The following is a 26,384-nucleotide window of genomic DNA, read 5'->3' on the forward strand; positions in this document are numbered from 1 at the left end:
GCATGATGCACAAAGCTCACTCTCGCTATGCTTTCATTTATGACTGGCATCTTAACACGCTCTCATAAGGTGATGGCTTACAAGGCCCTTCTTTCTAAGATGATTGGCCAAATGTTCGATGAGATGACCTGCCTGTTATATGCTCTTTTGAAACAGCCTAACCTATGAGCCATTTGGTCCAGACTGACACACTTTTGATGAATGTGGCTTGCACTTGTATTTTAATGTCACAGTTTGTTTTGAAAACACTATTGGGAAGTGAGTGGAAGTGGATAATTTGGCCCAATTTACTGCCTCTGAGGCCTCACTCCGGGAACTTGAACAATTAAATTTGCTTCAAATAGTTATTAACTCTTCTCCAAGTGGACCACCACCTTCTTGTAAGGATTGGAGACTTACTTACCTCAATGACCCAGAGAGCTATGACCTAGAATCAGAGCCTTGTTCTTTGTAGGGTCATCCATGCTAAACAGGTTAAAGGGTAAAGGCCAGTTTCACGGGTTCAGCTCATGGCTAGCAACCCTGACTGGTCTAAAATAATTGTTCTAGAAACAGTGAAGAAGAATATATTGGTGTGTGATGGTATTCCTGAGTCTCTACCTGGGATTTGCATGAGTGACAGTAGTGAAAACCGAGAGGAAGCTACTGGTACAATGAGGGAAGCCCTGAACACCACTAAGTTCAAGACCAAAATTGGTTTTTGGAAAGTACGAGCCCAGTACAACACTGGCAAGCTAGCACAAATAACTGCAGAAATGCGTTGCACCAACCTACATATACTCTGCGTCAGCGAAAGCAGATGGACGGGCTCTGCAGATTAAACGCAGCAACTGGTGAAACAGTTTCATACTCAGGAAGGGAAGACAGCTAGCATCAATATGGTGTAACTGTCATTTTGAAGAAAAACATTGAAAAGTGCTTTCTCGAGTGGAAACCAATCAACAGCAGGCTGTTGAGAGTCAGACTAAAAGAGAAGCAAGTGAATATGACTGATCTAGTGCTATGCTCCAACTAACGATAGTGACATTGAAGAAAACATAGAACATAGAAATCTACAGCACATTACAGGCCCTTCGGCTCACAATGTTGTGCCGACTATGTAACCTACTCTAGAAACTGCCTAGAATTTCCCTTCTGCATAGCCCTGTAGTTTTCTAAGCTCCATGAACCCAAGAGTCTCTTAAAAGACCCTATTGTATCCACCTCCACTCCGTCGCTGGCAGTGCACACCACGCACCCACCACTCTGAAAAACTTACCCATGATGTCCCCTCCCCCCCCCAACCGTACCTACTTCCAAACACCTTAAAACTATGCCCCCTCGTGTTAACCATTTTAGCCCTGGGAAAAAGCTTTTGGCTATCCACACGATCAATGCCTCTCATCATCTTATACACCTCTATCAGGTCACCTCTCATCCTCCATCGCTCCAAGGAGAAAAGGCCAAGTTCACTCAACCTATTCTCATAAGGCCCGCTCTCTAATCCAGGCAACATCCCTGTAAATCTCCTCTGCACTTTCTATAGTATCCACATCCTTCCTGTAGTGAGGTGACCAGAACTGAACACAGTACTTCAAGTGGGGTCTGACCAAGGTCTTACATAGCTGTAACATCTCATGACTATTGAATTCAATACACTATGCACCTTCTAAACAACATTGTCAACCTGTGCAGCAGCTTTAAGTGTCCTACAAGATCTTTCTGATCATCCACACTGCCAAGAATCTTACCATTAATATTATATTCTGTCTTCATTTTTGACCTACCAAAATGAACCATTTCACACTTATCTGGGTTGAACTCCATCTGCCATTTCTTAGCCCAGTTCTGCATCCTATCGCTGTTGCACTGTAACCTCTGAAAAAACTCCAGGCTGTACACAACACCCCCAACTTTTGTGTCATCAGCAAACTTAACAAACCCACAATTCTACTTCCATCATTCAGATCATTTATAAAAATCACAAAGAGGAGGGATCCCAGAACTGATCCCTGTGGAACACCAGGGGTCACTGACATCCATGCAGAATACGAACCATCTACAACCGCCCTTTGCCTTCTGTGGGCAAGCCAATTCTGGATCAACAGAGCAAGGTCTCCTTGGATCCCATGCCTCTTGACTTCCTTTTTTTTAAATACTTTATTTTCAAAATTTTCAAAAATAATCAATGAAATCAACAAGAACATACCAGCTCAGACATGCATAAAAATGAAATAAGCAAAAAAAATGAAAGAGACATAACATTAGAGGGATGCCTAGTGTACAAAGTGCTCAAAAATACTAAACATTAAATCTCAAATGAGGACCGTGAGAAATCAGCTGGGGGGAAATTGCTCATCTGACCCCGGACTTGCCCAGGTAGGCAAGAAATGGATCCCAGATAGCCTAAAATTTTTTAATTGAATTGGTTCTCAAGAACCTAAGTTTTTCCATCTGTATGACTGAGATCATATCAGCCACCCATCTCCGAAAGGAAAGGGGAGAAGGTGATTTCCATTCCCTCAAGGTAAGTCTTTTGGCAACAATCATCCCCAGTATCACAAACTGTTGTATGGCTGCAGGGAAACAAATAGTAGATTGCGAGCAGCCAAATATAGCGAGACCAGCTTCCAAGGGGAAGGATCTTTTATGAGCCTTTGAGTACCAGTCGAACATTTTGGACCAAAATCCAGTCAGTAATGGGCAAAACCAAAAGTATGTGACAATGTGGCTTCCGTCCCTTGGCATCTATCACACATTGGCAAGACAAAAGGGTAAGTCCTGTGCAATTTAAGTTTAGAGTAGTGGAGACAGTGGACAACTTTAAACTGGATCAGTTGGTGCCTGCTGTTAACAGAGCAAGCCTGTATCATAGGCAAACACTTATCCCAGGCAGTTTCAGATAATTCAGTGCTCAACTCCTCTTGACTTTCTGAATGAGCCCTGCATGGGAAACTTTATCAAATGCTTTACTGAAATCCATATACACTACATCCACTGCTCTACCTTCATCAATGTTTTGTTACATCCTCAAAGGATTCAAACAAGCTTGTAAAGTATGACCTGCCCATGATGAAGCAATGCTGACGATCTCTAATCAGATTATGTCTCTCCAAATGTTTGTAAATCCTGCCTCTCAGGATCTTCTCCAACAACTTGCCCAGTACTGAAGTAAGACTCACTGTCTATAGTTTCCAAGGTTATCTCTACTCCCTTTCTTGAACAAGGGAACAACATTTGCAACCCTCCAATCCTCTGGTACTTTTCCCATCCCTATTGATGCAAATATCAGCGCCAGGCGCTCAACAATCTCTTCCCTTGTTTCCCACAGTAGCCTGGGGTATATCCCATTCGAACCCAGTGACTTATCTAACTTAATGCTTTTCAAAAGCTCCAGCACATCCTCTTTCTTAATGTCTATATGCTCAAGCGTTTCAGTCCATTATAAGTCATCCCTACAATTGCCAAGGTCTTTTTCCCTGGTGAATACTGAAGGAAAGTATTCATTAAGTACTTACCATAGAAACCATAGAAACTACAGCACAGAAATAGGCCTTTTGGCCCTTCTTGGCTGTGCCGAACCATTTTCTGCCTAGTCCCACTGACCTGCACACAGACCATATCCCTCCATACACCTCCCATCCATGTATCTGTCCAATTTATTCTTAAATGTTAAAAAAGAACCCGCATTTACCACCTCGCCTGGCAGCTCATTCCATACTCCCACCACTCTCTGTGTGAAGAAGCCCCCCCTAATGTTCCCTTTAGACTTTTCCCCCCTCACCCTAAACCCATGTCCTCTGGTTTTTTTCTCTCCTTGCCTCAGTGGAAAAAGCCTGCTTGCATTCACTATACCTATCTATACCCATCATAATTTTGTATACCACTACCTCTTTCGACTCCATGCACATGTTTCCACTATCACACCTGATTGGTGCTATTCTCACAAGGCTCATTCTCTTCTTCTTCACATACTTGTAGAATGCCTTGGGGTTTTCCTTAATCCAGCTTGCCAAGCAAGGCCTTTTCATGGCCCCTTCTAGCTCTCCTGATTTCATTCTCAAGCTCCTTCAAAGGCTCTAAGTTTGCATTCTGACTCTAGCCCCCACACTGCCAATGGCTCCGCTGGAGCCTATCTCTCTTTTATGGTTTGAAAAATTAAAAAAACCCCATGCAAGGAGAAAGAACTCACCATGTTTGGTGGTGCTCCACCTGCCTTGTGCTGCTGCTGATGCCTCTGGTGCTCCCTGCGTTTTCAATGAACAGTCGCAATCGGAGGTAGAGTTAACACCACGTCATGACATAATCTTTGCCAAAGTGGGAAATAAACACTCGTACTTCACTTGGGTCATGGGCATGCACATATGTGAACAATGACTAACAGTGGTGAAAGCCTGGTGGAATTCTTTGCCATGAACAATCTGGTCATAGGAGGGACCCTCTTTCAGCACCATGAAATTCACAAACTAACGCAGTGGACCATTGATCATTTCATGATTAATGGTCTGTGGCAATGATCCTTGCAGGATCTAACGGTCGAGAGAGTAGCAGAAATGGAGGTGATCATAACCATGTTGTAGCAGTGATGAAACCCAAGCTGAGAAGCACTGGGACCAGAGCACGTGTACAAAGATGGTTTGATGTTGAAAAGCTCAAGGACACCAGTGTGAGTTCTGCCTTCACCATTCAGCTTAAGAACGGATTCTAGACTTTGTAAGATCTTGATGAGGATGTGTCAGTAAACAAGATCAACACAACATGGAAATGGATGCTTCAGTCTTCAAAGAAAGTAGAGAGGATACAGAGTTGGAAAGAAGAGCAAAGTAGGAAACATGGTCAGCCTTAGAAGAAAGACAGAAAATTAAGAAGAAAGTGTTAGATTGAAAGTCAACATGAATTAAAGAGAAACTTTAACTAGCATATACTGAAGCTAACAAGAAAGGGAAGACTTGTAAGAAAGATAAGAGAGTCTACATGGAAACCCTTGCAGGGGAGGCCTATTGAGGCAATGAGAGAAATTCATGCAAAATTTCAAAACTGGTATGTGCAAAGTTCCAGGCCAGATTCAGTGGTCCTGTGAGAGATGAGAACAGTCTGCTTTTGACAACTGAGAAAGGAAGAAGCACAATGGATGGAGTGTTTCAGAGAATTACTGAATAGACCACCATCAAATGAAGAACCTGACATACAAGAGCCAGCAGAGGACCTTGACATCAACACAGATCTATCCAAGAATGAAGAGATTGTTGCTCTGATTAAATTATTAAAGAACAGCAAAGCTCCAGAACATGACAATTTGAATGCCAGACTGTTCAAAGTTCTGCAACCACTGTTTACTATAATCTGGGAAGTACCCAAGAACTGGAGAAAGGGAGTTCTTGTTAGAATCCCCAAGAAAGGAGCACTAAGTGATTGCAACAACTTGTGTGGCATCACTCTTTTGCTAGGGTCCATCAAGATTCTCGCCAAAGTCCTGATACAGATGCAGTCGATATGTGCTTGTGGAAAGAACAAGCTGGCTTCAGGAGAAACGGAGGCTGTGTCAACCAGATCTTCACACTGTGTAACGTCATAGAACAGTGTACAGACGGGCAGAGACAACTGTGTGTGAATTTTGTGGACTTCGGAAAGGTTTTTGGTACCATCCACAATAAGAGCCTCTGGCGGATTCTCACATCATACAGGATCCCTTCCAAAATTGTCTAGCTTATCCTGAGTTTCTCTGTTAACTTCACCTGCAGAGTTAGGGACTGCAATTTGAGTTTTGAAGTCAAGACAGGAGTCAGGCAAGGCTGTGTGATGTCGGTGATATTATTTAACCCGGTGATGAGGCGAACAACGAAAGAGAAGCATTGGGTGGGCTCTATTCTCTACTTTAGAAGACCTTGACTTTGCAGATGAACTTTTATTGCTTTAACATGTATACCAGCATACACAAGAGAAAACTCAGCGCCTGTGTACCTTTGGTGAACAGGTTGGACTGAGAGTCATTTGGAGAAAGACTGAGACAATGTCTCCTTTTCCTGTCAAGGCACGTGGTGTTGATTTACCCAGCACTGACAGATTCACCTACTTGGGCAGCATCAGTCAGCAGGATGTTGGGACCAAGAACGACACCCAGTGCAGACTCAGCAAAGCTAGAAATGTCTTCAGATCAATGAGCAACATATGGGGATCAGTAAAGTACAATGTCCACACCAAGGTGAAGCTGTACTACAGCTGTGTTCTCTCCACACTCTTGTGCAGGTCAGAATGCTGGTGCATGACAGAGAACGACCTTGCCAAGCTGTCATCAAACTACACTATGACCTTCTGGAAAATGCTCCGTATTTTCTGGCCAAGAAAGATCTCCAACTGTGCCCTACTCCTTCAGTGTCGCTGAGAGGACATGGTCACAATCATCATGAGGAAATGTTGGAGATGGATTGGGCACGTAATGAGAAGAGGAACCAACTCCATCATCAAGACAGTACTTCATTGGACCTCTGAAGGGTAGAGGAAACACAGGAGACCAAAGACAACTTGATGCTGTGCTGTAGAGGCAGAAAAGAGGACCCTGAATGACATCTAGGGCAAAATAGAGAAGATTGCTGAGGACAAACAGAAATGGATGATCTTCATTGCTGCCCTAAACACCAGTGGCATAATAGGCTGTAACTACTAGTTAATGACTCTCCAGTTATACTTCAACATTTCTCCCACTCCTTCGCTAAATTCAGCAATTTCAAATCAAGCTGTGGTAAGTAAACACTCCTCCCTCCACTTTGACCCACATTATTTCATTTGAAGTATTATACTATGCAATTTATGTAGTTTATAATTTGCTTCTACTGATGAGCCTTCCATCCAAAGCTAGGTAACAGGAGGTTGAATTAGGCTTGATTTTTTTTTTATCTTGTAAGAATTACTCAATAAAAAGTGGTAAAATTGCAATTTTGACTGCAATTTCACCAAGGAGATAAAAAATATAGGATATTGCAGCCTTTTTTGTGACATTGAAATCTATTGGTGGAATCATTAAGATTAAATCTTATGCTGGTTTTCAGCCTACATTATAGGTAAGGAATCAGCGATGATAATCATCAATATTTTGTCTAAAATCTCATACTTGAAGAATTCAACGTGTTTGACTTTGGAATGAAACTACACCAAATAATAATGTAATCCTGTCAACCCAGGCACCTTGCAAGGAAGTTCCTGTACTTATGGGTGCGCAAAACGCTTGGCAGAATCCTTCCATCCAAGGCCAGGTAAGTTTATATTTGCTTCCTTTAATTTGTTTAGATTGAAGATGAAAATGGTTAGAATTTCAAGGTACAAGCAGAGAATGTACGGGTCTTGTTATAGAAAATAAGAACTCAGATTGGGTGAAAACACATCACCAGGGATGGAGAAATGATTAAAGTGAAGGGCATGAATGAATGCATTATTTTCACATGGCATACTGTTACTTATTGTGTACCATTCTGGTCACCTCTGGGTCCTCAACTGTTGACTCTTATAAAGCCCAGGAGCTAAAGTAAACTGTGGGGTGAATACAGCAAGTCAGCGTAGAAATTCAGATGGGTTAATGGAGTCGTTTAGGGAGAATTACAAGGGATATAAAGCATAGAGATGGGTGAGTGGGGCTAGCCAGTCTGTGCAGAGTTTATGCTCCATTGAATCTCCTAACATTTTTCAACATCTAAATTGAATATTGTAGTCCTTGATTTCCTTCTCAGTTAAATGTTTGTCTGGACTATTGAAACGTATATATACCCTGCACATCAACCATTTACTGCTGCAACAAATCCCACATTTCCAGCACTCTGTGGGTAAGGAAGTATCTTCTGAAGTCCGCATAGGATATTTTGGTGACTGTGATTAAGCAGCAGTTGCTTTAGCAAATTGCAGGTTAGCTCTGCCACTTTTCAGAAACCTGCACTGTTAACTCCAGATGCCCACCTCCCGGCAATACACGTTTTGCTGTTGTCTAAGAATGACTCAATAAAATGTGACCAGAAGTTGCAATTACAACTGTGGTTTCACCAAGGATAGTTGGAATAAATTGCAGTCTCTTCAGTGAGATTGAAACCCACTGATTTAATCATTGGTATTAGTGGGCTTGTGGGTGCTCCATGATTGAGCATTTGAGGCTAATACTCTTTTGAACAGTTTGGGAGTTGGAAGAAATCAGGGCTAGTAGAGATGATGCCTCACAGCTCCAAACGACCCTGATTCAATCCTGACCTCTGGTGCTGTCTGGAATTTACACCATCCCCTTGTGTTTATGTGAGTTTTCCCCAGGTGCTCTGGTTACTTGCCGTATCCCAAAGGCATATAGTTGGTAAGTTAATTTACTACCGTAACTTGCCCCTAGTGCATGTTGAGAGACAAATGTTGGCTGCAGTTGATTTGAATAAAAAATAGTATTTTTTATTACTTCAGTGAGTCTTACTTCAATGATTGGTAAGTTGATGGAAAAGATCCTGAGAGGCAGGATTTATAAATATCTGGAGAGGCATAATATGATTAGGAATAGTCAGCATGGGTTTGTCAAAGGCAGGTTGTGCCTTACGAGCCTGATTGAATTTTTTGAGGATGTGACTAAACACATTGATGAAGATAGAGCAGTAGATATAGTGTATATGGATTTCAGCAAGGCATTTGATAAGGTACCCCATGCAAGGCTTATTGAGAAAGTAAAGCGGCATGGGATCCAAGGCAACCTTGCTTTGTGGATCCAGAATTGACTTGCCCACAGAAGGCAAAGAGTGGCTGTAGAGGGTCATATTCTGCATGGACGTCAGTGACCAGTGGTGTGCCTCAGGGATCTGTTCTGGGTCCCTTACTCTTCGTGATTTTTATAAATGACCTGGATGAGGAAGTGGAGGGATGGTTTACTGAATTTGCTGATGACACAAAGATTGGCGGTGTTGTGGATAGTGTGGAGGACTGTTAGAGGTTACAGCAGGACATTGATAGGATGCAAAACTGGGCTGAGAAGTGGCAGATGGAGATCAACCCAGATAAGTGTTAGCTGGTTCATTTTGGCAGGTCAAATATAATGGCAGAATGTAGTATTAATGGTAAGACTCTTGGAGGATCAGAGGCATTTTCCTAGGGCTGAAATGGCTAATGCGAGAGGACACAGTTTTAAGGTGCTTGGAAGTAGGTACAGAGAAGGTGTTGGGTTAAGTTTTTTATGCAGAGAGTGGTGAGTGCGTAGAATGAGCTGCTGGCAATGGTGGTGGAGGTGGATACGATAGGGTCTTTTAAGAGACTCCTGTGTAGGTACACGGAGCTTAGAAAAATAGAAGGCTATGGGTAACCCGAGGTAATTTCTAAAGTAAGTACATGTTTGGTACAGCATTTCGGGCCGAAGGGCCTGTATTGTGCTGTAGGTTTTCTATGTTTGTATGTTTTCTAGAATTGGTATAAATGCATTAGGGTTAGAGCATTAGGGAAGATTGATGGAGCCAAAAGTCTAGTTTCCACGCTGTATGACTCATAACTGTAATCAAGGGTTTGGCAAGAAAGTAGAGAAGGCAAAGACGGTTTAATTAATTGGTGGAGCAAGGGACAAAGTGTCTGATAACTGCCATTTCTTGTTTGATAATGTTCTTTTCTGGTAGCTGCTCTACAGTTGGATTTTCAAAAAGGAAAGCAACAATTTAAAAATATTTTTATTATTTGAGATGATGCCAATTACGCACGTGACTAACCTAATGACCTGTTCATCTTCGGAATTTGTGAATGAACTGGAGCACCTGGAGTAAACCTACACGGTCAAGGGGAGAATATAGAAACTCTTTACAGACAGTGGTAGAGTTGAACCCGGGTCACTGGTGCTGTAATAGTGTTACACTAGCTACTATACTACTGTAGCAAAATAGAAACACATTTTGGGAGAAACTCAGTGGGTCAAGACCCTACATCAGGAGTTTGGATGAGTTGAGACATGTCGACCAAGAACAAAATTTACCCTTGATATTTATGTTGGGACAAATATCAGATTGGTAGTCAGTTGACTAAAAATGAAACAAGGATTTTGAATTCAAATAAAGCCTTGGCATTTGGAAAGTGGTGCACCACAAGGATTGGTGTTGGCAGTACTGCCATCAGTCTAATGTCCTGTGTAAACTCTGTACTGGACAATTTCAAAGGCGAATAAAATCAAATTTTGGGAAAAATGGAGCAATAATTAGTACTAGGAAAGACTGCAACAAAAGATAATTGATAAATAACAAAGATAAATAATGAATGACTTTAAAGATAGATAGTTGGGAGTTAGATACAACAACCCAATTTGTAAAGTAGTGACTCAAGTAAATAAGAATATATAAATCAAAAGTAGCAAAAACAATTGGATTAATTCCTGGAAGAAAACCATTGAAATACAGAACTGAAAATGTCAATTTCTACAGAACGGACTGCATTTGATGTTCTGTGCAGTTTCAGTCTTTATATTATATAGAATATGTGCGGGCCCTGGAGAAGGTACAGGAAGGAGAAGTTGTAGCAATTAGGAAAGGCTGTTATGACTAAGATTGTCTTCGCTGGAATGCAGACAGTTGAAGAGTGAGTTTGGTTTGCAAAATTTTTTAAGGATTTCATAGGATGGGTATAGAGTTGATGTTTCCCCAGAAGGAATCCTAAATTGAGGATCACAAATATAAAATTGTTGTGAATTAAGAAGAAATGTCTTAATCAAGAACAACAATCTGTTGCATGCAAACTCTCCTGCCTGTGTGTTGTATTTGCAAAAGAAACTGATTGAACATGGTATTTTATCATTACCACAAACCATTAATGCTATTAATTCTAATTTTGAATCTTTCATTGACCATTATTTGTTCTGGCATTTTCCACGAGAGGTCTAAACTATGGAAATGTGCAACCTGATCCAGATTGGTTGAAAACTGGGATGCAGCATCATAACTTTCTAGGTTGGCTAGGGTGGTGAAAAAGGCACTTGGTAGGCTAGGCCAAGGCACTAACTATAGGAGTTGCTATGTCACATTGTATTTATACAAAACTTTGATTAGACACTATTTGGAGTATTGTGTACAATTCTGGTTGCTGCAGTGCAGCAAGGATATGGTAGCAACAGAAAGAGTGCAGAAGAAATTTAACAGGATATTTCCTGGAATGGAGGGCAGTGATTATAAGGAGAAGCAACACACATCAAAGTTGCTGGTGAACGCAGCAGGCCAGGCAGCATCTCTAGGAAGAGATACAGTCGACGTTTCGGGCCGAGACCCTTTGGCAGGACTTCCAGTCGGCCCGAAACGTCGACTGTATCTCTTCCTAGAGATGCTGCCTGGCCTGCTGCGTTCACCAGCAACTTTGATGTGTGTTGCTTGAATTTCCAGCATCTGCAGAATTCCTCGTGTTTGCGATTGTAAGGAGAAATTGGATTGACGTTGTTTATGCTCTCTGGAATGTCAGAGGCTGAGGGGTGACTGCAGAGAGTTCTATAAAATGCATGAGAGGCACAGATAGCCAGAATCTTTCCTCTCGGGCAGGGGAGTCTAAAACTAGAGGGTTTCAAGTAAGAGGGAAGAAATTTAAATTTAAAGCAGGCAGTTCTTCACATTGAGTGTGGTGAATGTTTGGAACAAGCAACCAGAGGAGGTGGTGGGGGTAGCTACTGTTAGAGCATTTAAAAGGCACTTGGATAAGTAAGGAGTGGAGAGATCCAGGCCTAATGCAGGCAAGTGGGATAAACATAGACAGGCTGCATATCCAGCACAGATGATCTTATTTCTGTGCTGTACATCTCTATGATTCTGTGAACTACTGTTGAGAACAATAGCAGGTTGGTGGGACACAACAGACAAAAAGGATATTCGTTTTGCGGTTTAGGGAGAGGAAACTTGTGTGGAGCATAAAAAAATTCACCAATACAAATCTACTTTTGAACTACATGTTCTATTTTGCTGTTATGGAGAATAAGTGTGCTTTAGTATCAAAGGTCAAATTGTGAAGAATTTTTGGAAAAAATGCTGAAAGTATTGCAAATTTTAACTTGCAGCTGCATGTTATTAGAAATATTTAAAAAAATGGATGGCACAATGAAGATATAATTCATGCTCAATTGTATCTGGGCTTTTAATTAATACTTAGTCATTAATGAACATCTTGGGAATGAAATTGCAATCAGCTGTTATGTGATGTTGTCTTTTCCTTTCACTAGATCTCATTACTGTCATGCTTTGTTGAATAAAACATTTGATGGATGGAAGGAACAGTGGTGGTGTGCTCGCGTAGAATGGAAGTTGATGGTTCGAGCAGATTGTCACTACAGGTACTTATATATTTCTTGTGCTGCATCTGTGTCATAGATTTGTGTGCACTCTAATCAGCCGCTAATTGTCCTTATTATATTTCATCCAGAAAGTATCTTTAATATTACCAATCTGAACTTTATGTGAATGTGTAACTAGAAAGCAAGGAGCTGTGGGTAATCACAAAACCTGTCCTCCAAGATAGCCTGTCTTTGGACATAGCTGGAAAGCTCTCAAAATAATTGTGTTTTGTACAGAAAAATGTACTTAAAAGTTATTTATTACTACTCTAGTGAAATGTGGTGGAAACCAGTTCCCTTGATCTGTGAGTTTAATAAATTTATGCAAAATAACCGTGGGCTTCTCCACCTCAGAAGCTCTTTATTTTGTTGACATATTTCTTGTTTTCTGTCATCTATTTTGTGATGGTCCAAAGATGCAGATCCACTCAATGCAATTGATCTTTAGCACTTTCTTCCAGGTGTTGCTATCCCATTTGCAAGCACTGTGTGAAATGTGGTAAATCATTTGGACTGTGGAAGAATCTTGCTTTCCTAGACCTTCGTAGAATCATAGTTTCAGCATGGAAGCAATTGTTTCTTTGGTTGCCTCTTGTTTACATCTGTGTTGGTTACCCTAATAACATTTAATGGCAGTGAATCATCAAATAGTACAGCAATTTGACTTCCTGTACATGCCAACCAAGATGCCCCTATACGTTGATCGCATATGATGCTTTTGGCTCATTTTACTATAAACCTTTCCTATCCATGCACCTGTACAAGTGTCTTTTAAAATATTGTTGTTATATCAGCCTCAACCGCTTCATAAGCTGTATGTATCAAACATTGTATGAATAAGTTGTCTCTTAGATCTGATAATTTTTTTCCCTTCATCTTACACCAGTGCCCCCTATATTTTGATTCCTTTTCCCTGGGAAAAAGACTTATCTATGCCCTCATGGTTAACCTCTGTATGGTTGTCTGACATGATTTCATACAGCTTTGTATGGTCACCTGTCAGTCTCTTACACTCTAAGGAATAAAGTCCTTGCCTGTCCATCTTCTTCCTATAATTCAGGCCCTTGAGTCCTGGAAAAATTCTCAGAGATCCTCTTTGCACTCTTTCCAGCTTGATGATGTCTTTCCTATAAACAAGACAACCAAAGCTGTAAACAATATTTGAAGTGCAGCCTCATCAACATCTTGTAGAACTGATACATAATACCCAGCTCCTATAATCAATGCCCTGACTATCAAAGGCTAACGTGCCAAGCACCACCATCACCATTCTCACTCTCTGTGTTGCTACTTTCAGGGAATTCTGTACTTGTACTGTACTTGTTCTGGTCGAAAACACATCCTGAGCCTCTACCGTTCAATGTGAAAGACAAACCCTTGTTTGACTTTCCAAAATGCAAACCTCGCACTTATCTGGATTGAACAGCGTTTGTAATTCCTTGGCTAATTTACCTATCTTACAAAAATCTTGTAATTTTGATAATCTTCTTCACTGTCTATGATGTCACTTAAGGGAATGTAGTTTTATGTACATATACACATGGAAACCATAGAAACCACAGCACAGAAACAGGCCTTTTGGACCTTCTTGGCTGTGCCGAACCATTTTCTGCCTAGTCTCACTGACCTGCGCACGGACCATATCCCTCCATACACCTCCCATCCATGTATCTGTCCAAATTATTCTTAAATGTTAAAAAAGAACCCGCATTTACTACCTCGTCTGGCAGCTCATTCCATACTTCCACCACTCTCTGTGTGAAGGAGCCCCCCCCCAATGTTCCCTTTAAACTTTTCCCCCCTCACCCTTAACCCATGTCCTCTGGTTTTTTTTCTCCCCTTGCCTCAGTGGAAAAAGCCTGCTTGCATTCACTCTATCTATACCCATCATAATTTTATATACCTCTATCAAATCTCCCCTCAATCTTCTACGCTCCAGGGAATAAAGTCCTAACCTATTCAACCCTTCTCTGTAACTGAGTTTCTCAAGTCCTGGCAACATCCTTGTAAACCTTCTCTGCACTCTTTCAACCTTATTTATATCCTTCCTGTGTTACGTACCCCGTAACTGGGTTGCCAAACCAGCAGAAATGGACCACTTAGTTGGAGTCTGGATTACTGGAACTAAGAAAGTTTTATTAAAGAAATAAGTAACACAGCACTCTAATAGTAAGGATATAAATGCAACAGGTTAGCAATGGTAAAACACACATGTACACAGGACTAGGATAATAGGAATCAATCAAGCTCTATCGCAGTCTAGGGGTAAAATGTTCAGTCTCAAGTGATGCAGAGTTTAGTTTAGTATAGTTCGCAGTAATCGCTGTTGTGCTGTCGGGGGGAGAGAGAGAGAGAGAGCGCGAATGATGATATTCAAATCGGATTCATACAGAGCTTTGATATTCCTCGCAGTTAGCTATTGGGCGAGCCCTTTGTAATGTCTTCTGAGGTCACCGACTGTGACCCCTCCGTTCCAGATACGATCGTTCCTCTGCAGTGAACCTGGCACCCAGGCAAGGGCGGACACACACACCAGGTTCCTGCCGATCGTACCTTTCCACCCTGTGCGTCTATGGTCGGTCCCGCGACCAGACCTCCAAAATTTCCACCAACTTGTGGGGGGGGGCACAACGTACTTTTAGGGTCTCGTTATCTCATGGTGTCATGGTGTGTGCTTGCCTTAGCGAACCTGTTCCTTTTATCCCCCTGCTGGGGTATCGCCTGGCCATCAAACTTCAAACAGTTCAGGTTCAAAGCAATCGGTCTGACAATACTCGGAACTGTGTCTCTTTTCGTTAATCTCTCTCGTCTCTCTCTTATTAGCATTTTGAATGTTTCCCCCATTTGTCTCTCTCTTATCTCTCTTATTGGCATCAATCTTCTGATAACTTGGTCTGTTGTCACACTCCTACCCTTCAAAGGATTTTTACCGGGGTAAAAATTATAGGCATGAATACATTATTAGATACACACAAATATACATGGTCATCAGCTATTTGGCTAATACAGAGAACTTTAAGTTGTCAACATCTTGACAGACAGTCAGCAGTCACATTTGCTGTTCCTTTTATATGTGTTATTTTAATAATCCTCTAAGACCAGGCTCCAACTTAGCAAACTTCATAGTGGCCAAAACCACTAATGAGTTGTGATCAGTGTAACTTCTCAGTGGTTTTCGTCCCGGACACAGATAACAAGGGTCGTCCCACACTCGTATTCTGTTGCAAGAGCTTAGTAAGAGGGTGGGTAATATCCGCAAATTTTTTTTTGCAAAACTTCCGATAGTACCCCACCGTCTCCAAGAACCTTCTCAGGGCTCTCTTGTCTGTCGGGGTGGGGACTTCAGAGATAGCCCGCACCTTAGCTTGCATCGGAGCCAGCTGCCCCTGTCCTACCACAAATCCCATATAAGTGACCTTTGCGTGGCCGAATTAACTTTTTGCGAGGTTCACTGTCAGGCTGGCTTCAAACAGCCATTTAAACAGTGCCACACTGTGCTCCTCCCACGTGTCACTCCAGACCACTACATCGCCAATATACGCTTCTGTGTTCTTTAGCCCTTTTGTCACTGAATTGATCATCCTATAGGGGTGTTGCTCACTAGGCTGACCTGATGTGACGACAGCACCATGTCCCGGCTCTTTGCATCGCCTCGGGACATTCGGACATACGTGTGTGTGCCATTTAATTAGCTCTCTTAGCGGGTCGCTTTGTTCGGGGATTAAGGGAGAGACCTTATCAGCAAAGCTGGCCAAAACAATAGACTTCTCCCATCTGGTCGGCACCATACTTATCTTTACAAAATGGGTTTTCCCCTTATCAAGTGGCACCCTAGCCTCATTAATTTTCGTGATAACACCGACTAGGTTTGTTCGCCTATCGTGGCAAGCTGTAACTGTGTTAACTCACGTCTACAATAGTCAATAACATCCTTCCTCCTGTGTGGCCAGTAGAACTCTTTCATGATTCTACCGACTGTTTTCCTCCCCCCAAAATGTCCACCAAGGGGTATCTTGTGGGCCAGGTTAAGAATCTCGTCCCCATAAATTTTTGGCACCACCTCCCATTCCTCATCTGTGGGCACGGTACTTGGTCTCCATTTCTTCCTTAGCACTCCCTCCTCCACACAATAGCCCACTGGCTCCCTTTTTAGTTCTGCTTCGGAGAGAGCAGTCTCCGCCGAAACCCGCAGCTCCTCGTCTTGCTCCTGCGTCTGTACAAATTCCTTCCTTGCTAATGATAAATCTACCTTAATTTCCATTTCACTATGTAGCTCCTCACTTTGTAACCCCTTCTGATACAAGGCTGGTAAAAACGTCTCAGCCAAAGCTATGTTTACTTCGGCAGCCTTTCTAGACATGCCCCGAGTCACTGCGCAAACGGGATAAACCTGTGAGTCCATGGGCGGGGCCTCAATCCTGGCAGGCTGGCTTGTCAATCTTACTGCTGGGTACACCTCTCCGCTGGTGAGATCATTACCGAGTAAGACCTCCATGTCTTTCATCGGTAGTTTGGGCCCCACCCCGATCGTGACCGGTCCAGAGACCAAGTCGCTTTTTAGGTGTATCTGGTGCAAAGGTACTGCTTCAGTCCCTTTTCCAATGCCTTTGATGACCCTGACCTCCCCAGTCTGGGTCTTTGAACTAAAGTCTAACGCACTCTTTAATATCAATGACTGACAAGCTCCAGTGTCTCTCCAGATCCGTACTGGAACTGGGTTTAACTCTTCCTTCACCGACACCAATCCGGCCGAGGTAAACCTCTCGCGCCCTTCCTGAACTTTATCAGACCTCTTCTCTCCTAGTGGTTTGTTTACCAGCTCAATACAGCCAGTTGGAACCGCCGTTTTTCCTTTCCCCATCTCCTTCTTTGGGGCAAAGCACTTGGACGCAAAGTGTCCGACTTTCCCACAATTATAGCATACAACCCCAGGAGACTTCCTACCAAACTGCTCCCGGTATACCTTATCCTTCTCACTAGTCCCCGGCTTACTTTCTGACTTTTCTGGTGGACTCTCCCTGCCGTCCTGACTACCCTTCTGGTAGCCTTTACTCGGGGCAAACTTCGTTTTCTATGTCAACGTGTACTCATCCGCTAACTTAGCAGTTGCGGCTAAAGTGTCTGCCTCTTTCTCGTCTAGGTAGGGTCTCATACCTTCAGGGACACAACCTTTAAACTGCTCACTCAGGATTAGCTGTAGCAGTCTGTCATAATCCCCATTGACCCCTTTCGAGGCGCACCAACGCTTACAATATGTCTGCAGCTCACGGGCAAACTCTAAACACTGCTTCCGCGCATTCCGGAACCTCTGCCGGTATGCCTCTGGGACCAACTCATAAATCCTGAGGATGGCCTCTTTCACCACCTCATACCTCTGGGCATCTTCTGCGGACAAAGCCGAGTAAGCTTGTTGGGCTTTTCCTTTAAGTACACTCTGAAGCAACACAGCCCACTTATCCCTCGGCCAGTCCTGACTTGCAGCAACTTTTTCAAAATGGAGAAAGTACCGATCAACATCGGTCTCGTCAAATGGGGGAACCAGCCTAACCTCCTGGGTTGCCCTGTACCCTCCACCTTGGTTCGGCATGGGCCCCTGCGCTGCCGTCATCTTTAACTTCTCCAGCTCAAATTCCCTTTCCCTCTGTTTCTCCAACTGCCTCTCTTCTCGCTCCAACTGCCTCTCTCTCTCTTGCCATTCTAACTGTTTCTCTCTCTCTTGCCGTTCTAACTGTTTCTCTTCGTGTTCTAGCTGCCTTACCCGGAACTTGTGCTCGAGTCTCAATTTTTCAATCTGCACCTGTACTGCGTCTCCACCAGGTTTTCCAATAGATATCATCTCCAGCTCCCCTTGGGGAAACACACCTTTAGACACATAATGCTCTATGATAGCTCTGTGCATCTCCTCTCTCCTCATTATCGACTTTCCCTTAAAAAGATTCAGCCGTTTGGCCACAGCTGCCAATTCCGATTTCCTGGCATCCTCTAATGCCTCCAAGGTCGGCACCTTTAGAAATTCCTCAATCTCCATTTCTGCTGTTTGCCTTTTCTTTCTTTCGGGAATTTTAACCCAATCAATTTACCCCGTCCCAAATTTAGCGTTCAAAATCCCGGACGAGAACCCCACTTATGTTATGTACCCCGTAACTGGGTTGCCAAACCAGCAGAAATGAGCCACTTAGTTGGAGTCTGGATTACTGGAACTAAGAAAGTTTTATTAAAGAAATAAGTAACACAGTACTCTAATAGTAAGGATAAAAATGCAACAGGTTAGCAATGGTAAAACACACACGTACACAGGACTAGGATAATAGGAATCAATCAAGCTCTATCGCAGTCTAGGGGTAAAATGTTCAGTCTCAAGTGATGCAGAGTTCAGTTTAGTTTAGTATAGTTCGCAGTAATCGCTGTTGTGCTGTCGGGGGGAGAGAGAGAGAGCGCGAATGATGATATTCAAATCGGATTCATACAGAGCTTTGATATTCCTCGCAGTTAGCTATTGGGCGAGCCCTTTGTAATGTCTTCTGAGGTCACCAACTGTGACCCCTCCGTTCCGGATACGATCGTTCTTCTGCGGTGGACCCGGCACCCAGGCAAGGGTGGACACACACACCAGGTTCCCGCCGATCGTACCTTTCCACCCTGTGCGTCTATGGTCGGTCCCGCGACCAGACCTCCAAAACTTCCACCAACTTGTGGAGGGGGGGCACAACGCACTTCCAGGGTCTCGTTATCTCGTGGTGTCATGGTGTGTGCTTGCCTTAGTGAACCTGTTCCTTTTATCTCCCTGCTGGGGTATCGCCAGTCCATCAAACTTCAAACAGTTCAGGTTCAAAGCAACCGGTCTGACAATACTCGGAACTGTGTCTCTTTTCGTTAATCTCTCTCGTCTCTCTCTTATTAGCATTTTGAATGTTTCCCCCATTTATCTCTCTCTTATCTCTCTTATCGGCATCAATCTTCTGATAACTTGGTCTGTTGTCACACCTGTAATTTGGTGACCAAAACTGAACACCATACTCCAGATTCGGCCTCACCAATGCCTTATACAACCTCATCATAACATTCCAGCTCTTATACTCAATACTCTGATTAATAAAGGCCAATGTACCAAAAGCTCTCTTTACGACCCTATCCACCTGTGACGCCACTTTTAGGGAATTTTGTATCTGTACTCCCAGATCCCTCTGTTCTACTGCACTCCTCAGTGCCTTACCATTAACCCTGTATGTTCTACCTTGGTTTGTCCTTCCAACGTGCAATACCTCACACTTGTCAGTATTAAACTCCATCTGCCATTTTTCAGCCCATTTTTCCAGCTGGTCCAAGTCCCTCTGCAGGCTCTGAAAACCTTCCTCACCGTCTACTATACCTCCAGTCTTTGTATCATCAGCAAATTTGCTGATCCAATTTACCGCATTATCATCCAGATCATTGATATAGATGACAAATAACAATGGACCCAGCACTGATCCCTGTGGCACACCACTAGTCACAGGCCTCCACTCGGAGAAGCAATTCTCTACTACCACTCTTTGGCTTCTTCCATTGAACCAATGTCTAATCCAATTTACCACCTCTCCATGTATACCTAGCGACTGAATTTTCCTAACTAACCTCCCATGCGGGACCTTGTCAAAGGCCTTACTGAAGTCCATGTAGACAATACCCACTGCCTTCCCTTCATCCACTTTCCTGGTAACCTCCTCGTAAAACTCCAATAGATTGGTCAAACATGACCTACCACGCACAAAGCCATGTTGACTCTCCCTAATAAGTCCCTGTCTATCCAAATGCTTGTAGATTCTGTCTCTTAGTACTCCCTCCAATAACTTACCTACTACCGACGTTAAACTTACTGGCCTATAATTTCCCGGATTACTTTTCGATCCTTTTTTAAACAACGGAACAACATGAGCCACTCTCCAATCCTCCGGCACCTCACCTGTAGACAGTGACATTTTAAATATTTCTGCCAGGGCCCCTGCAATTTCAACACTAGTCTCCTTCAAGGTCCGAGGGAACACCCTGTCAGGTCCCGGGGATTTATCCACTTTAATTTTCCTCAAGACAGCAAAGACCACCTCCTTTTCGATCTGTACAGTTTCCATGATCTCACTACTTGTTTCCCTTAATTCCATAGACTTCATGCCAGTTTCCTTAGTAAGTACAGACGCAAAAAACCTATTTAAGATCTCAAACAACAGGAATTCTGCAGATGCTGGAAATTCAAGCAACATACATCAAAGTTGCTGGTGAACGCAGCAGGCCAAGCAGCATCTATAGGAAGAGGTGTAGTCGACGTTTCAGGCCGAGACCCTTCGTCAGGACTAACTGAAGGGAGAGTGAGTAAGGGATTTGAAAGTTGGAGGGGGAGGGGGAGATCCAAAATGATAGGAGAAGACAGGAGGGGGAGGGATAGAGCCGAGAGCTGGACAGGTGATAGGCAAAAGGGGATACGAGAGGATCATGGGACAGGAGGTCCGGGAAGAAAGAATCCTTCAGTTAGTCCTGACGAAGGGTCTCGGCCTGAAACGTCGACTGCACCTCTTCCTATAGATGCTGCTTGGCCTGCTGCGTTCACCAGCAACTTTGATCTATTTAAGATCTCCTCCATTTCCTTTGGTTCCGCACATAGCCGACCACTCTGATCTTCAAGAGGACCAATTTTATCCCTTACTATCCTTTTGCTCTTAATATACCTGTAAAAGCTCTGTTGCACTGTTGTTTAAAAAAAACCTACTTATAAAGATGATTAGTGAGGCACAGAGAGATCTGTATTTACTGACGAGCCCTTTACTGTTTAAACTAACAAGTATTTGAATTCATACACTAAATACCTTGTGTGCACACTCGCTAAGTATCCCTGACTCTCCTGAATAGTCAAAGGATAGCAAAGGTATTACCTGGGCAAAGGGGTTTACGCTGGCCAGGTGTTCCTCATTGTTCCGATTCACTCACCATGTGTTTCATGCAGGGTTAGTTACGCTTGTATCTGCGATCGTTATTCTTCAAAGTTACCGCACATAAAGCATCCACTTTTATATCGATTCCTTATCAATTCAAATATTGTATTCCAGTGTCATTGGCCACAAGTTATGTGCTTTCCTTTAACACCTTGTTATTGGCTCTGCACCAAGCCAGCATCAATTTATTGCCCTCTTCCCATCAAATGACAGTCGATAATTTATGGCTCTTTGTTCTCAATCAGCAATGAGCTCGAATCACTTCAGACAGGCATCAATCCCAACATTCACAAACTTGCGTGTTATAGCCAACCAAACAACATCTCACAAATAACTTCTTATTTGGGAAATGATCTCCAGTCCAGCAGATTACCTGAAGTATTGTGTCTTCCTTAAAACATTGATCAAAATGGTAGCCTCCATCCCCAAGCTTGCAGCAAGAACAAAGACAATTAGTCTGTCTGCTTCTACTGTCCTTGATTCATTTGAATTCACTGATTTGTAGATTGTCATTCTTTCTGGCCAACAGCACTTTCCAGTAGCATTTGCCTGGCTGTTGGTCAGTTGTCCTATCTTAAGCTCTTTGTCTATTAATGAGATCACCAGAGCAACCCTCTCCTGGTTTAACAGGGATGTAGGATTGAATGTGTTCCCTGGCAATTTCCAAAGAATTTAAAAGAGGAGGAATGATGACGGGAAAACTATTATATATTTGACTGCCTTTTGGGCCAAGGTCTAAGGACCAAGTTAGCCTGCCAATTCGAAAACCAAAGTTCCAGGTAAATTTATTATCAAACTAAACACATATATGTCACCATATAAACCCTTGAGATTCATTTTCTTGTGGGTATTCTCAGTAAATACAATTAAAACCCAAAAAACACACAAGCAATGGAATAATCAAAAATAAATAAGAAATAATCATCGAGAACATGAGATGAAGAGGGCATGAAAGTGAGTCCGTAGGTTGTGGGAATAGTTCGCTGTTGAGGTGAGTGAAGTTATCCCCTCTAGTTCAAAAGCCTGATGGTTGAAGGGTAATAACTGCTCCTGAACCTGGTGGTGTGGGTCCTGAGGCTCCTGTACCACCTCTCTGAGGCAGCAGCGAGAAGAGAGCATGCATTGGATTGTGGGGTCTCTGATGATGGATACTGGTTTCCTGCAACAACATTCCATGTAGATGTGCTCAATAGTTGGGAGGACTTCACCGTAATGGACTGGGGTGTATCCACTACTTTTTGTAGGCTTTTCTATTTGAAGTTGTTTTCATACAGGCCATGCAGCAACCATTCAATGTATTTTGACCACATATCTATAGAAGTTTGTCAAAGTTTTAGATGACGTGCTGAATCTTCGCAAACTTAAAAAAAAAAGTACAGGTGCTGCCATGCTTTCTTCATAATGGCACCTAGGTGCAGGACCCAAGCCAGATCCTCTGAAATGGTAACATCGAGGAATTTAAAGGTACTGACCCACTCCACCTCTGATCGCCCAACGAGGTCTGGCTCATGGGCCTCTGGTTTCCTTCTCTTGAAGTCACTTGGTCTTGCTGACATTGGGTGAGAGATTATTGCTGTGGCACCACTCAACCAGATTTTCAGTGCTACATGATGATTTGTCACCACCTTTGATTTGGCCTACAACAGTGGTGTTGTCAGCAAACTTAAATATGGCATTGGAGTTACTCTTTGACTCATAATTATAAGTATAAAGCAAGAATAGAGGACTAAGCCCACAGCCTTGAGGTGTACCTGTGCTGATGGAGGTTGTGGAGGAGATGTTGCTACCATTCTGGACTGACTGGGGTCGGCAAGTTATGAAATCGAGGATCCAGTTGCACAAGGAGGTATTAGGTCTAGGTCTTGGAGCTTGTTGATTAGTTTTAAGGGGATGATAGTATTGAATGCCAAGCTGTAGTCATTGAAATGGTATCTGCTGTTGACCTGTTGTGATGGTAGGCAAATTGGAGCAGATCCAAGTCATTCCTCAGGCAGGAGTTGATATGTTATATCACCAACCTCAAAGCACTTCATCACAGTGGATGTGAGTGCTACTGGATTCCTACCCCTTGTCCCCTAATGTAGAACACTTGTGATTGACCGTCTCCCACCTTTCTGTAATCTGTTTCTTTTCTGTCAATGACAGGTACTACATTTATAATCAGACATGGAAAACCTGGCAGATGTACATTCTTCAAAAAAAGAAGAAGAAATCAAAATACATGATTGCTGCTTCACATGGTATGAGGTAGAAATTGCTGACTGAACCTTTTTCAGAGCCAAAGTAATGTTAAGGTTATTTCAAATGGAGTTTGAATGACATTTCAATTTATAAATATAGAAGCAAAAATACTGTGGTTTCTGGTACCCTGAAATAAAAACAGAAAATCTGGGAAATACTCAGCAAGTAAACAATAGCTTGAGACAAGAACAGCACTTTCTGATTTTAAAAAAATGCTTCTTTGCTTTTCAGGCAACTCATAAATTAATAGAATAATATACTATAATATTCTCTCAAAATGGTGAATCTCTTGTTTGACACTAATTTTTACATGACAAGTATGTCAACTATGTGTTAGAAGCTGATATCTAGGATGCCCTGTTTTATGGTTTGCTGAGCAAAATCAGGATTTAGCTGCTTGCTTCAATTTTGAAATATACTGAGTGGTATGAAAGTAGATGTATTAATGGGAAATAACAAATAAACATATTGCAGGAGGTTGAAGTTCTTCATTTAATTCTCAGTTATTCATTTAAGAGCTCTTTGATTTCTGTTGGTCAACCACTTTCAGTTCTGGTAAAGAGAGTCGATTGCAGATGTTAAGAAAAATCAGGGAAAGCAGAAACACACAAAATAGAAGAGACAATGGGAAGATCTTGGAAATAGTGTCAAAAACAAAGGACGTATAATGTTAAAATAAAAATGGGAAGTTGAAACAAATTATTACTGGGAGGTGATTCTTTAACGTTCAAAGTACATTTTATTATCAAAGTAATACGTAGAATATAGAATAGTACAGCACAGTACAGGCCCTTCAGCCCACATTGTTGTGCTGATCCTCAAACCCTGTCTCCCATATAACCCCCCACCTTAAATTCCTCCATATACCTGTCTAGTAGTCTCTTAAATTTCACTAGTGTATCTGCCTCCACCACTGACTCAGGCAGTGTATTCCATGCACCAACCACTCTCTGAGTAAAAAAATTTCCTCTAATATCCCCCTTGAACTTCCCACCCCTTACCTTAAAGCCATGTCCTCTTGTATTGAGTAGTGGTGCCCTGGGGAAGCGGCGCTGGCTATCCACTCTATCTATTCCTCTTATTATCTTGTACACCTCTATCATGTTTCCTCTCATCCTCCTTCTCTCCATAGAGTAAAGCCTAAGCTACTTAATCTCTGATCATAATGCATACTCTCTAAACCAGGCAGCATCCTGGTAAATCTCCTCTGTACCCTTTCCAATGCTTCCACATCCTTCCTATAGTGAGGTGACCAGAACTGGACACAGTACTCCAAGTGTGGCCTAACCAGAGTTTTATAGAGCTGCATTATTACCTTGCGACTCTTAAACTCTATCCCTCAATTTATGAAAGCTAACACCCCATTAGCTTTCTTAACTACCCTATCTATCTGTGTGGCAACTTTCAGGGATCTGTGGACATGTACCCCCAGATCCCTCTCCTCCTCCGCATTACCAAGTATCCTGCCATTTTCTTTGTACTCTGCCTTGGAGTTTGTCCTTCCAAAGTGTATCACTTCGCACTTCTCCGGGCTGAACTCCACCTACCACTTCTGCAACCTATCAATGTCTCTCTGAAATCTTCGTCAATCCTCTACACTATCTACAACACCACCAACCTTTGTGTCGTCTGCAAACTTGCCAACCCACCCTTCTACCCTCACATCCAGGTGGTTAATAAAAATCACGAAAAGTAGAGGTCCCAGAACCGATCCTTGTGGGACACCACTAGTCACAACCCTCCAATCCGAATGTACTCCCTCCACCACGACCCTCTGCTTTCTGCAGGCAAGCCAATTCTGAATCCACCTGGCCAAACTTCCCATGCTTTCTGACTTTCTGAATAAGCCTACCTTGTGGAACCTTGTCAAATGCCTTACTAAAATCCATATAGGTCACATCCACTGCACTACCCTCATCTATATGCCTGGTCACCATCTCAAAGAACTCTATCAGACTAATTAGACACGATCTGCCCTTCACAAAGCCATGCTGACTGTCCCTGATCAGACCATGATTCTCTAAATGCCCATAGAACCTATCTCTAAGAATCTTTTCCAACAGCTTTCCCGTCACAGATATAAAGCTCACTGGTCTATAATTACCCGGACTATTCCTACTACCTTTTTCGAACAAGGGGACAACATTCGCCTCCCTCCAATCATCCGGTACCATTCATGTAGACAACGAGGACATAAAGATCCCAGCCAGAGGCTCAGCAATCTCTTCCCTTGCCTCGTGGAGCAGCCTGGGGAATATTCTGTCAGGCCCCGGGGACTTATCCGTTGTAATGTATTTTAATAACTCCAACACCTCTCCCTTAATGTCAACATGCTCCAGAACATCAACCTCACTCGTATTGTCCTCACGGTCATCAAGTTCCCTCTCATTGGTGAATACCGAAGAGAAGTATTCATTGAGGACCTCGCTCACTTCCACAGCCTCCAGGCACATCTTCCCACCTTTATCTCTAATCGGTCCTACCTTCACTCCTGTCATCCTTTTGTTCTTCACATAATTGAAGAATGCCTTGGGGTTTTCCTTTACCCTACTTGCCAAGGCCTTCTCATGCCCCCATCTTGCTCTTCTCAGCCCCTTCTTAAGCTCCTTTCTCACTCCCCTATATTCCTCAATAGACCCATCTGATCCTTGCTTCCTAAACCTCATGTATGCTGCCTTCTTCCACCTGACTAGATTTTCCACCTCACTTGTCACCCATGTCATCCTTCACCCTACCATTCTTTATCTTCCTCACCGGGACAAATTTATCCCTAACATCCTGCAAGAGATCCCTAAACATCGACCACATGCCCATAGTACATTTCCCTGCAAAAACATCATCCCAATTCACACCTGCAAGTTCTAGCCTTATAGTCTCATAATTTGCCCTTTCCCAATTAAAAATTTTCCTGT

The 26,384-nt window shown here is 42.8% G+C and overlaps 1 protein-coding gene across 4 annotated transcripts in view; it reads left to right on the top strand.

Moving 5' to 3' along the window:
* The window catches only part of sfi1 (SFI1 centrin binding protein), a 269,555-nt gene that overhangs the window by 27,724 nt on the left and 215,447 nt on the right, over positions 1-26,384 (top strand). For all 4 annotated transcript variants that reach the window (XR_010015925.1, XM_063031824.1, XM_063031825.1 and 1 more), the window contains exons 4-6: positions 7,158-7,229; positions 12,158-12,268; positions 23,377-23,471. Coding sequence is in view for 3 of the 4 variants with exons in the window: in XM_063031824.1 (XP_062887894.1) it covers positions 7,158-7,229; positions 12,158-12,268; positions 23,377-23,471 (278 nt within the window). In the remaining variant the exon portion in view is untranslated. The remainder of the gene's footprint in view (positions 1-7,157; positions 7,230-12,157; positions 12,269-23,376; positions 23,472-26,384) is intronic.

The sequence above is a fragment of the Mobula hypostoma genome, chromosome 23 (genome assembly GCF_963921235.1).
Source record: "Mobula hypostoma chromosome 23, sMobHyp1.1, whole genome shotgun sequence".
In the NCBI taxonomy this organism is placed as follows: Eukaryota; Metazoa; Chordata; class Chondrichthyes; order Myliobatiformes; family Myliobatidae; genus Mobula; species Mobula hypostoma.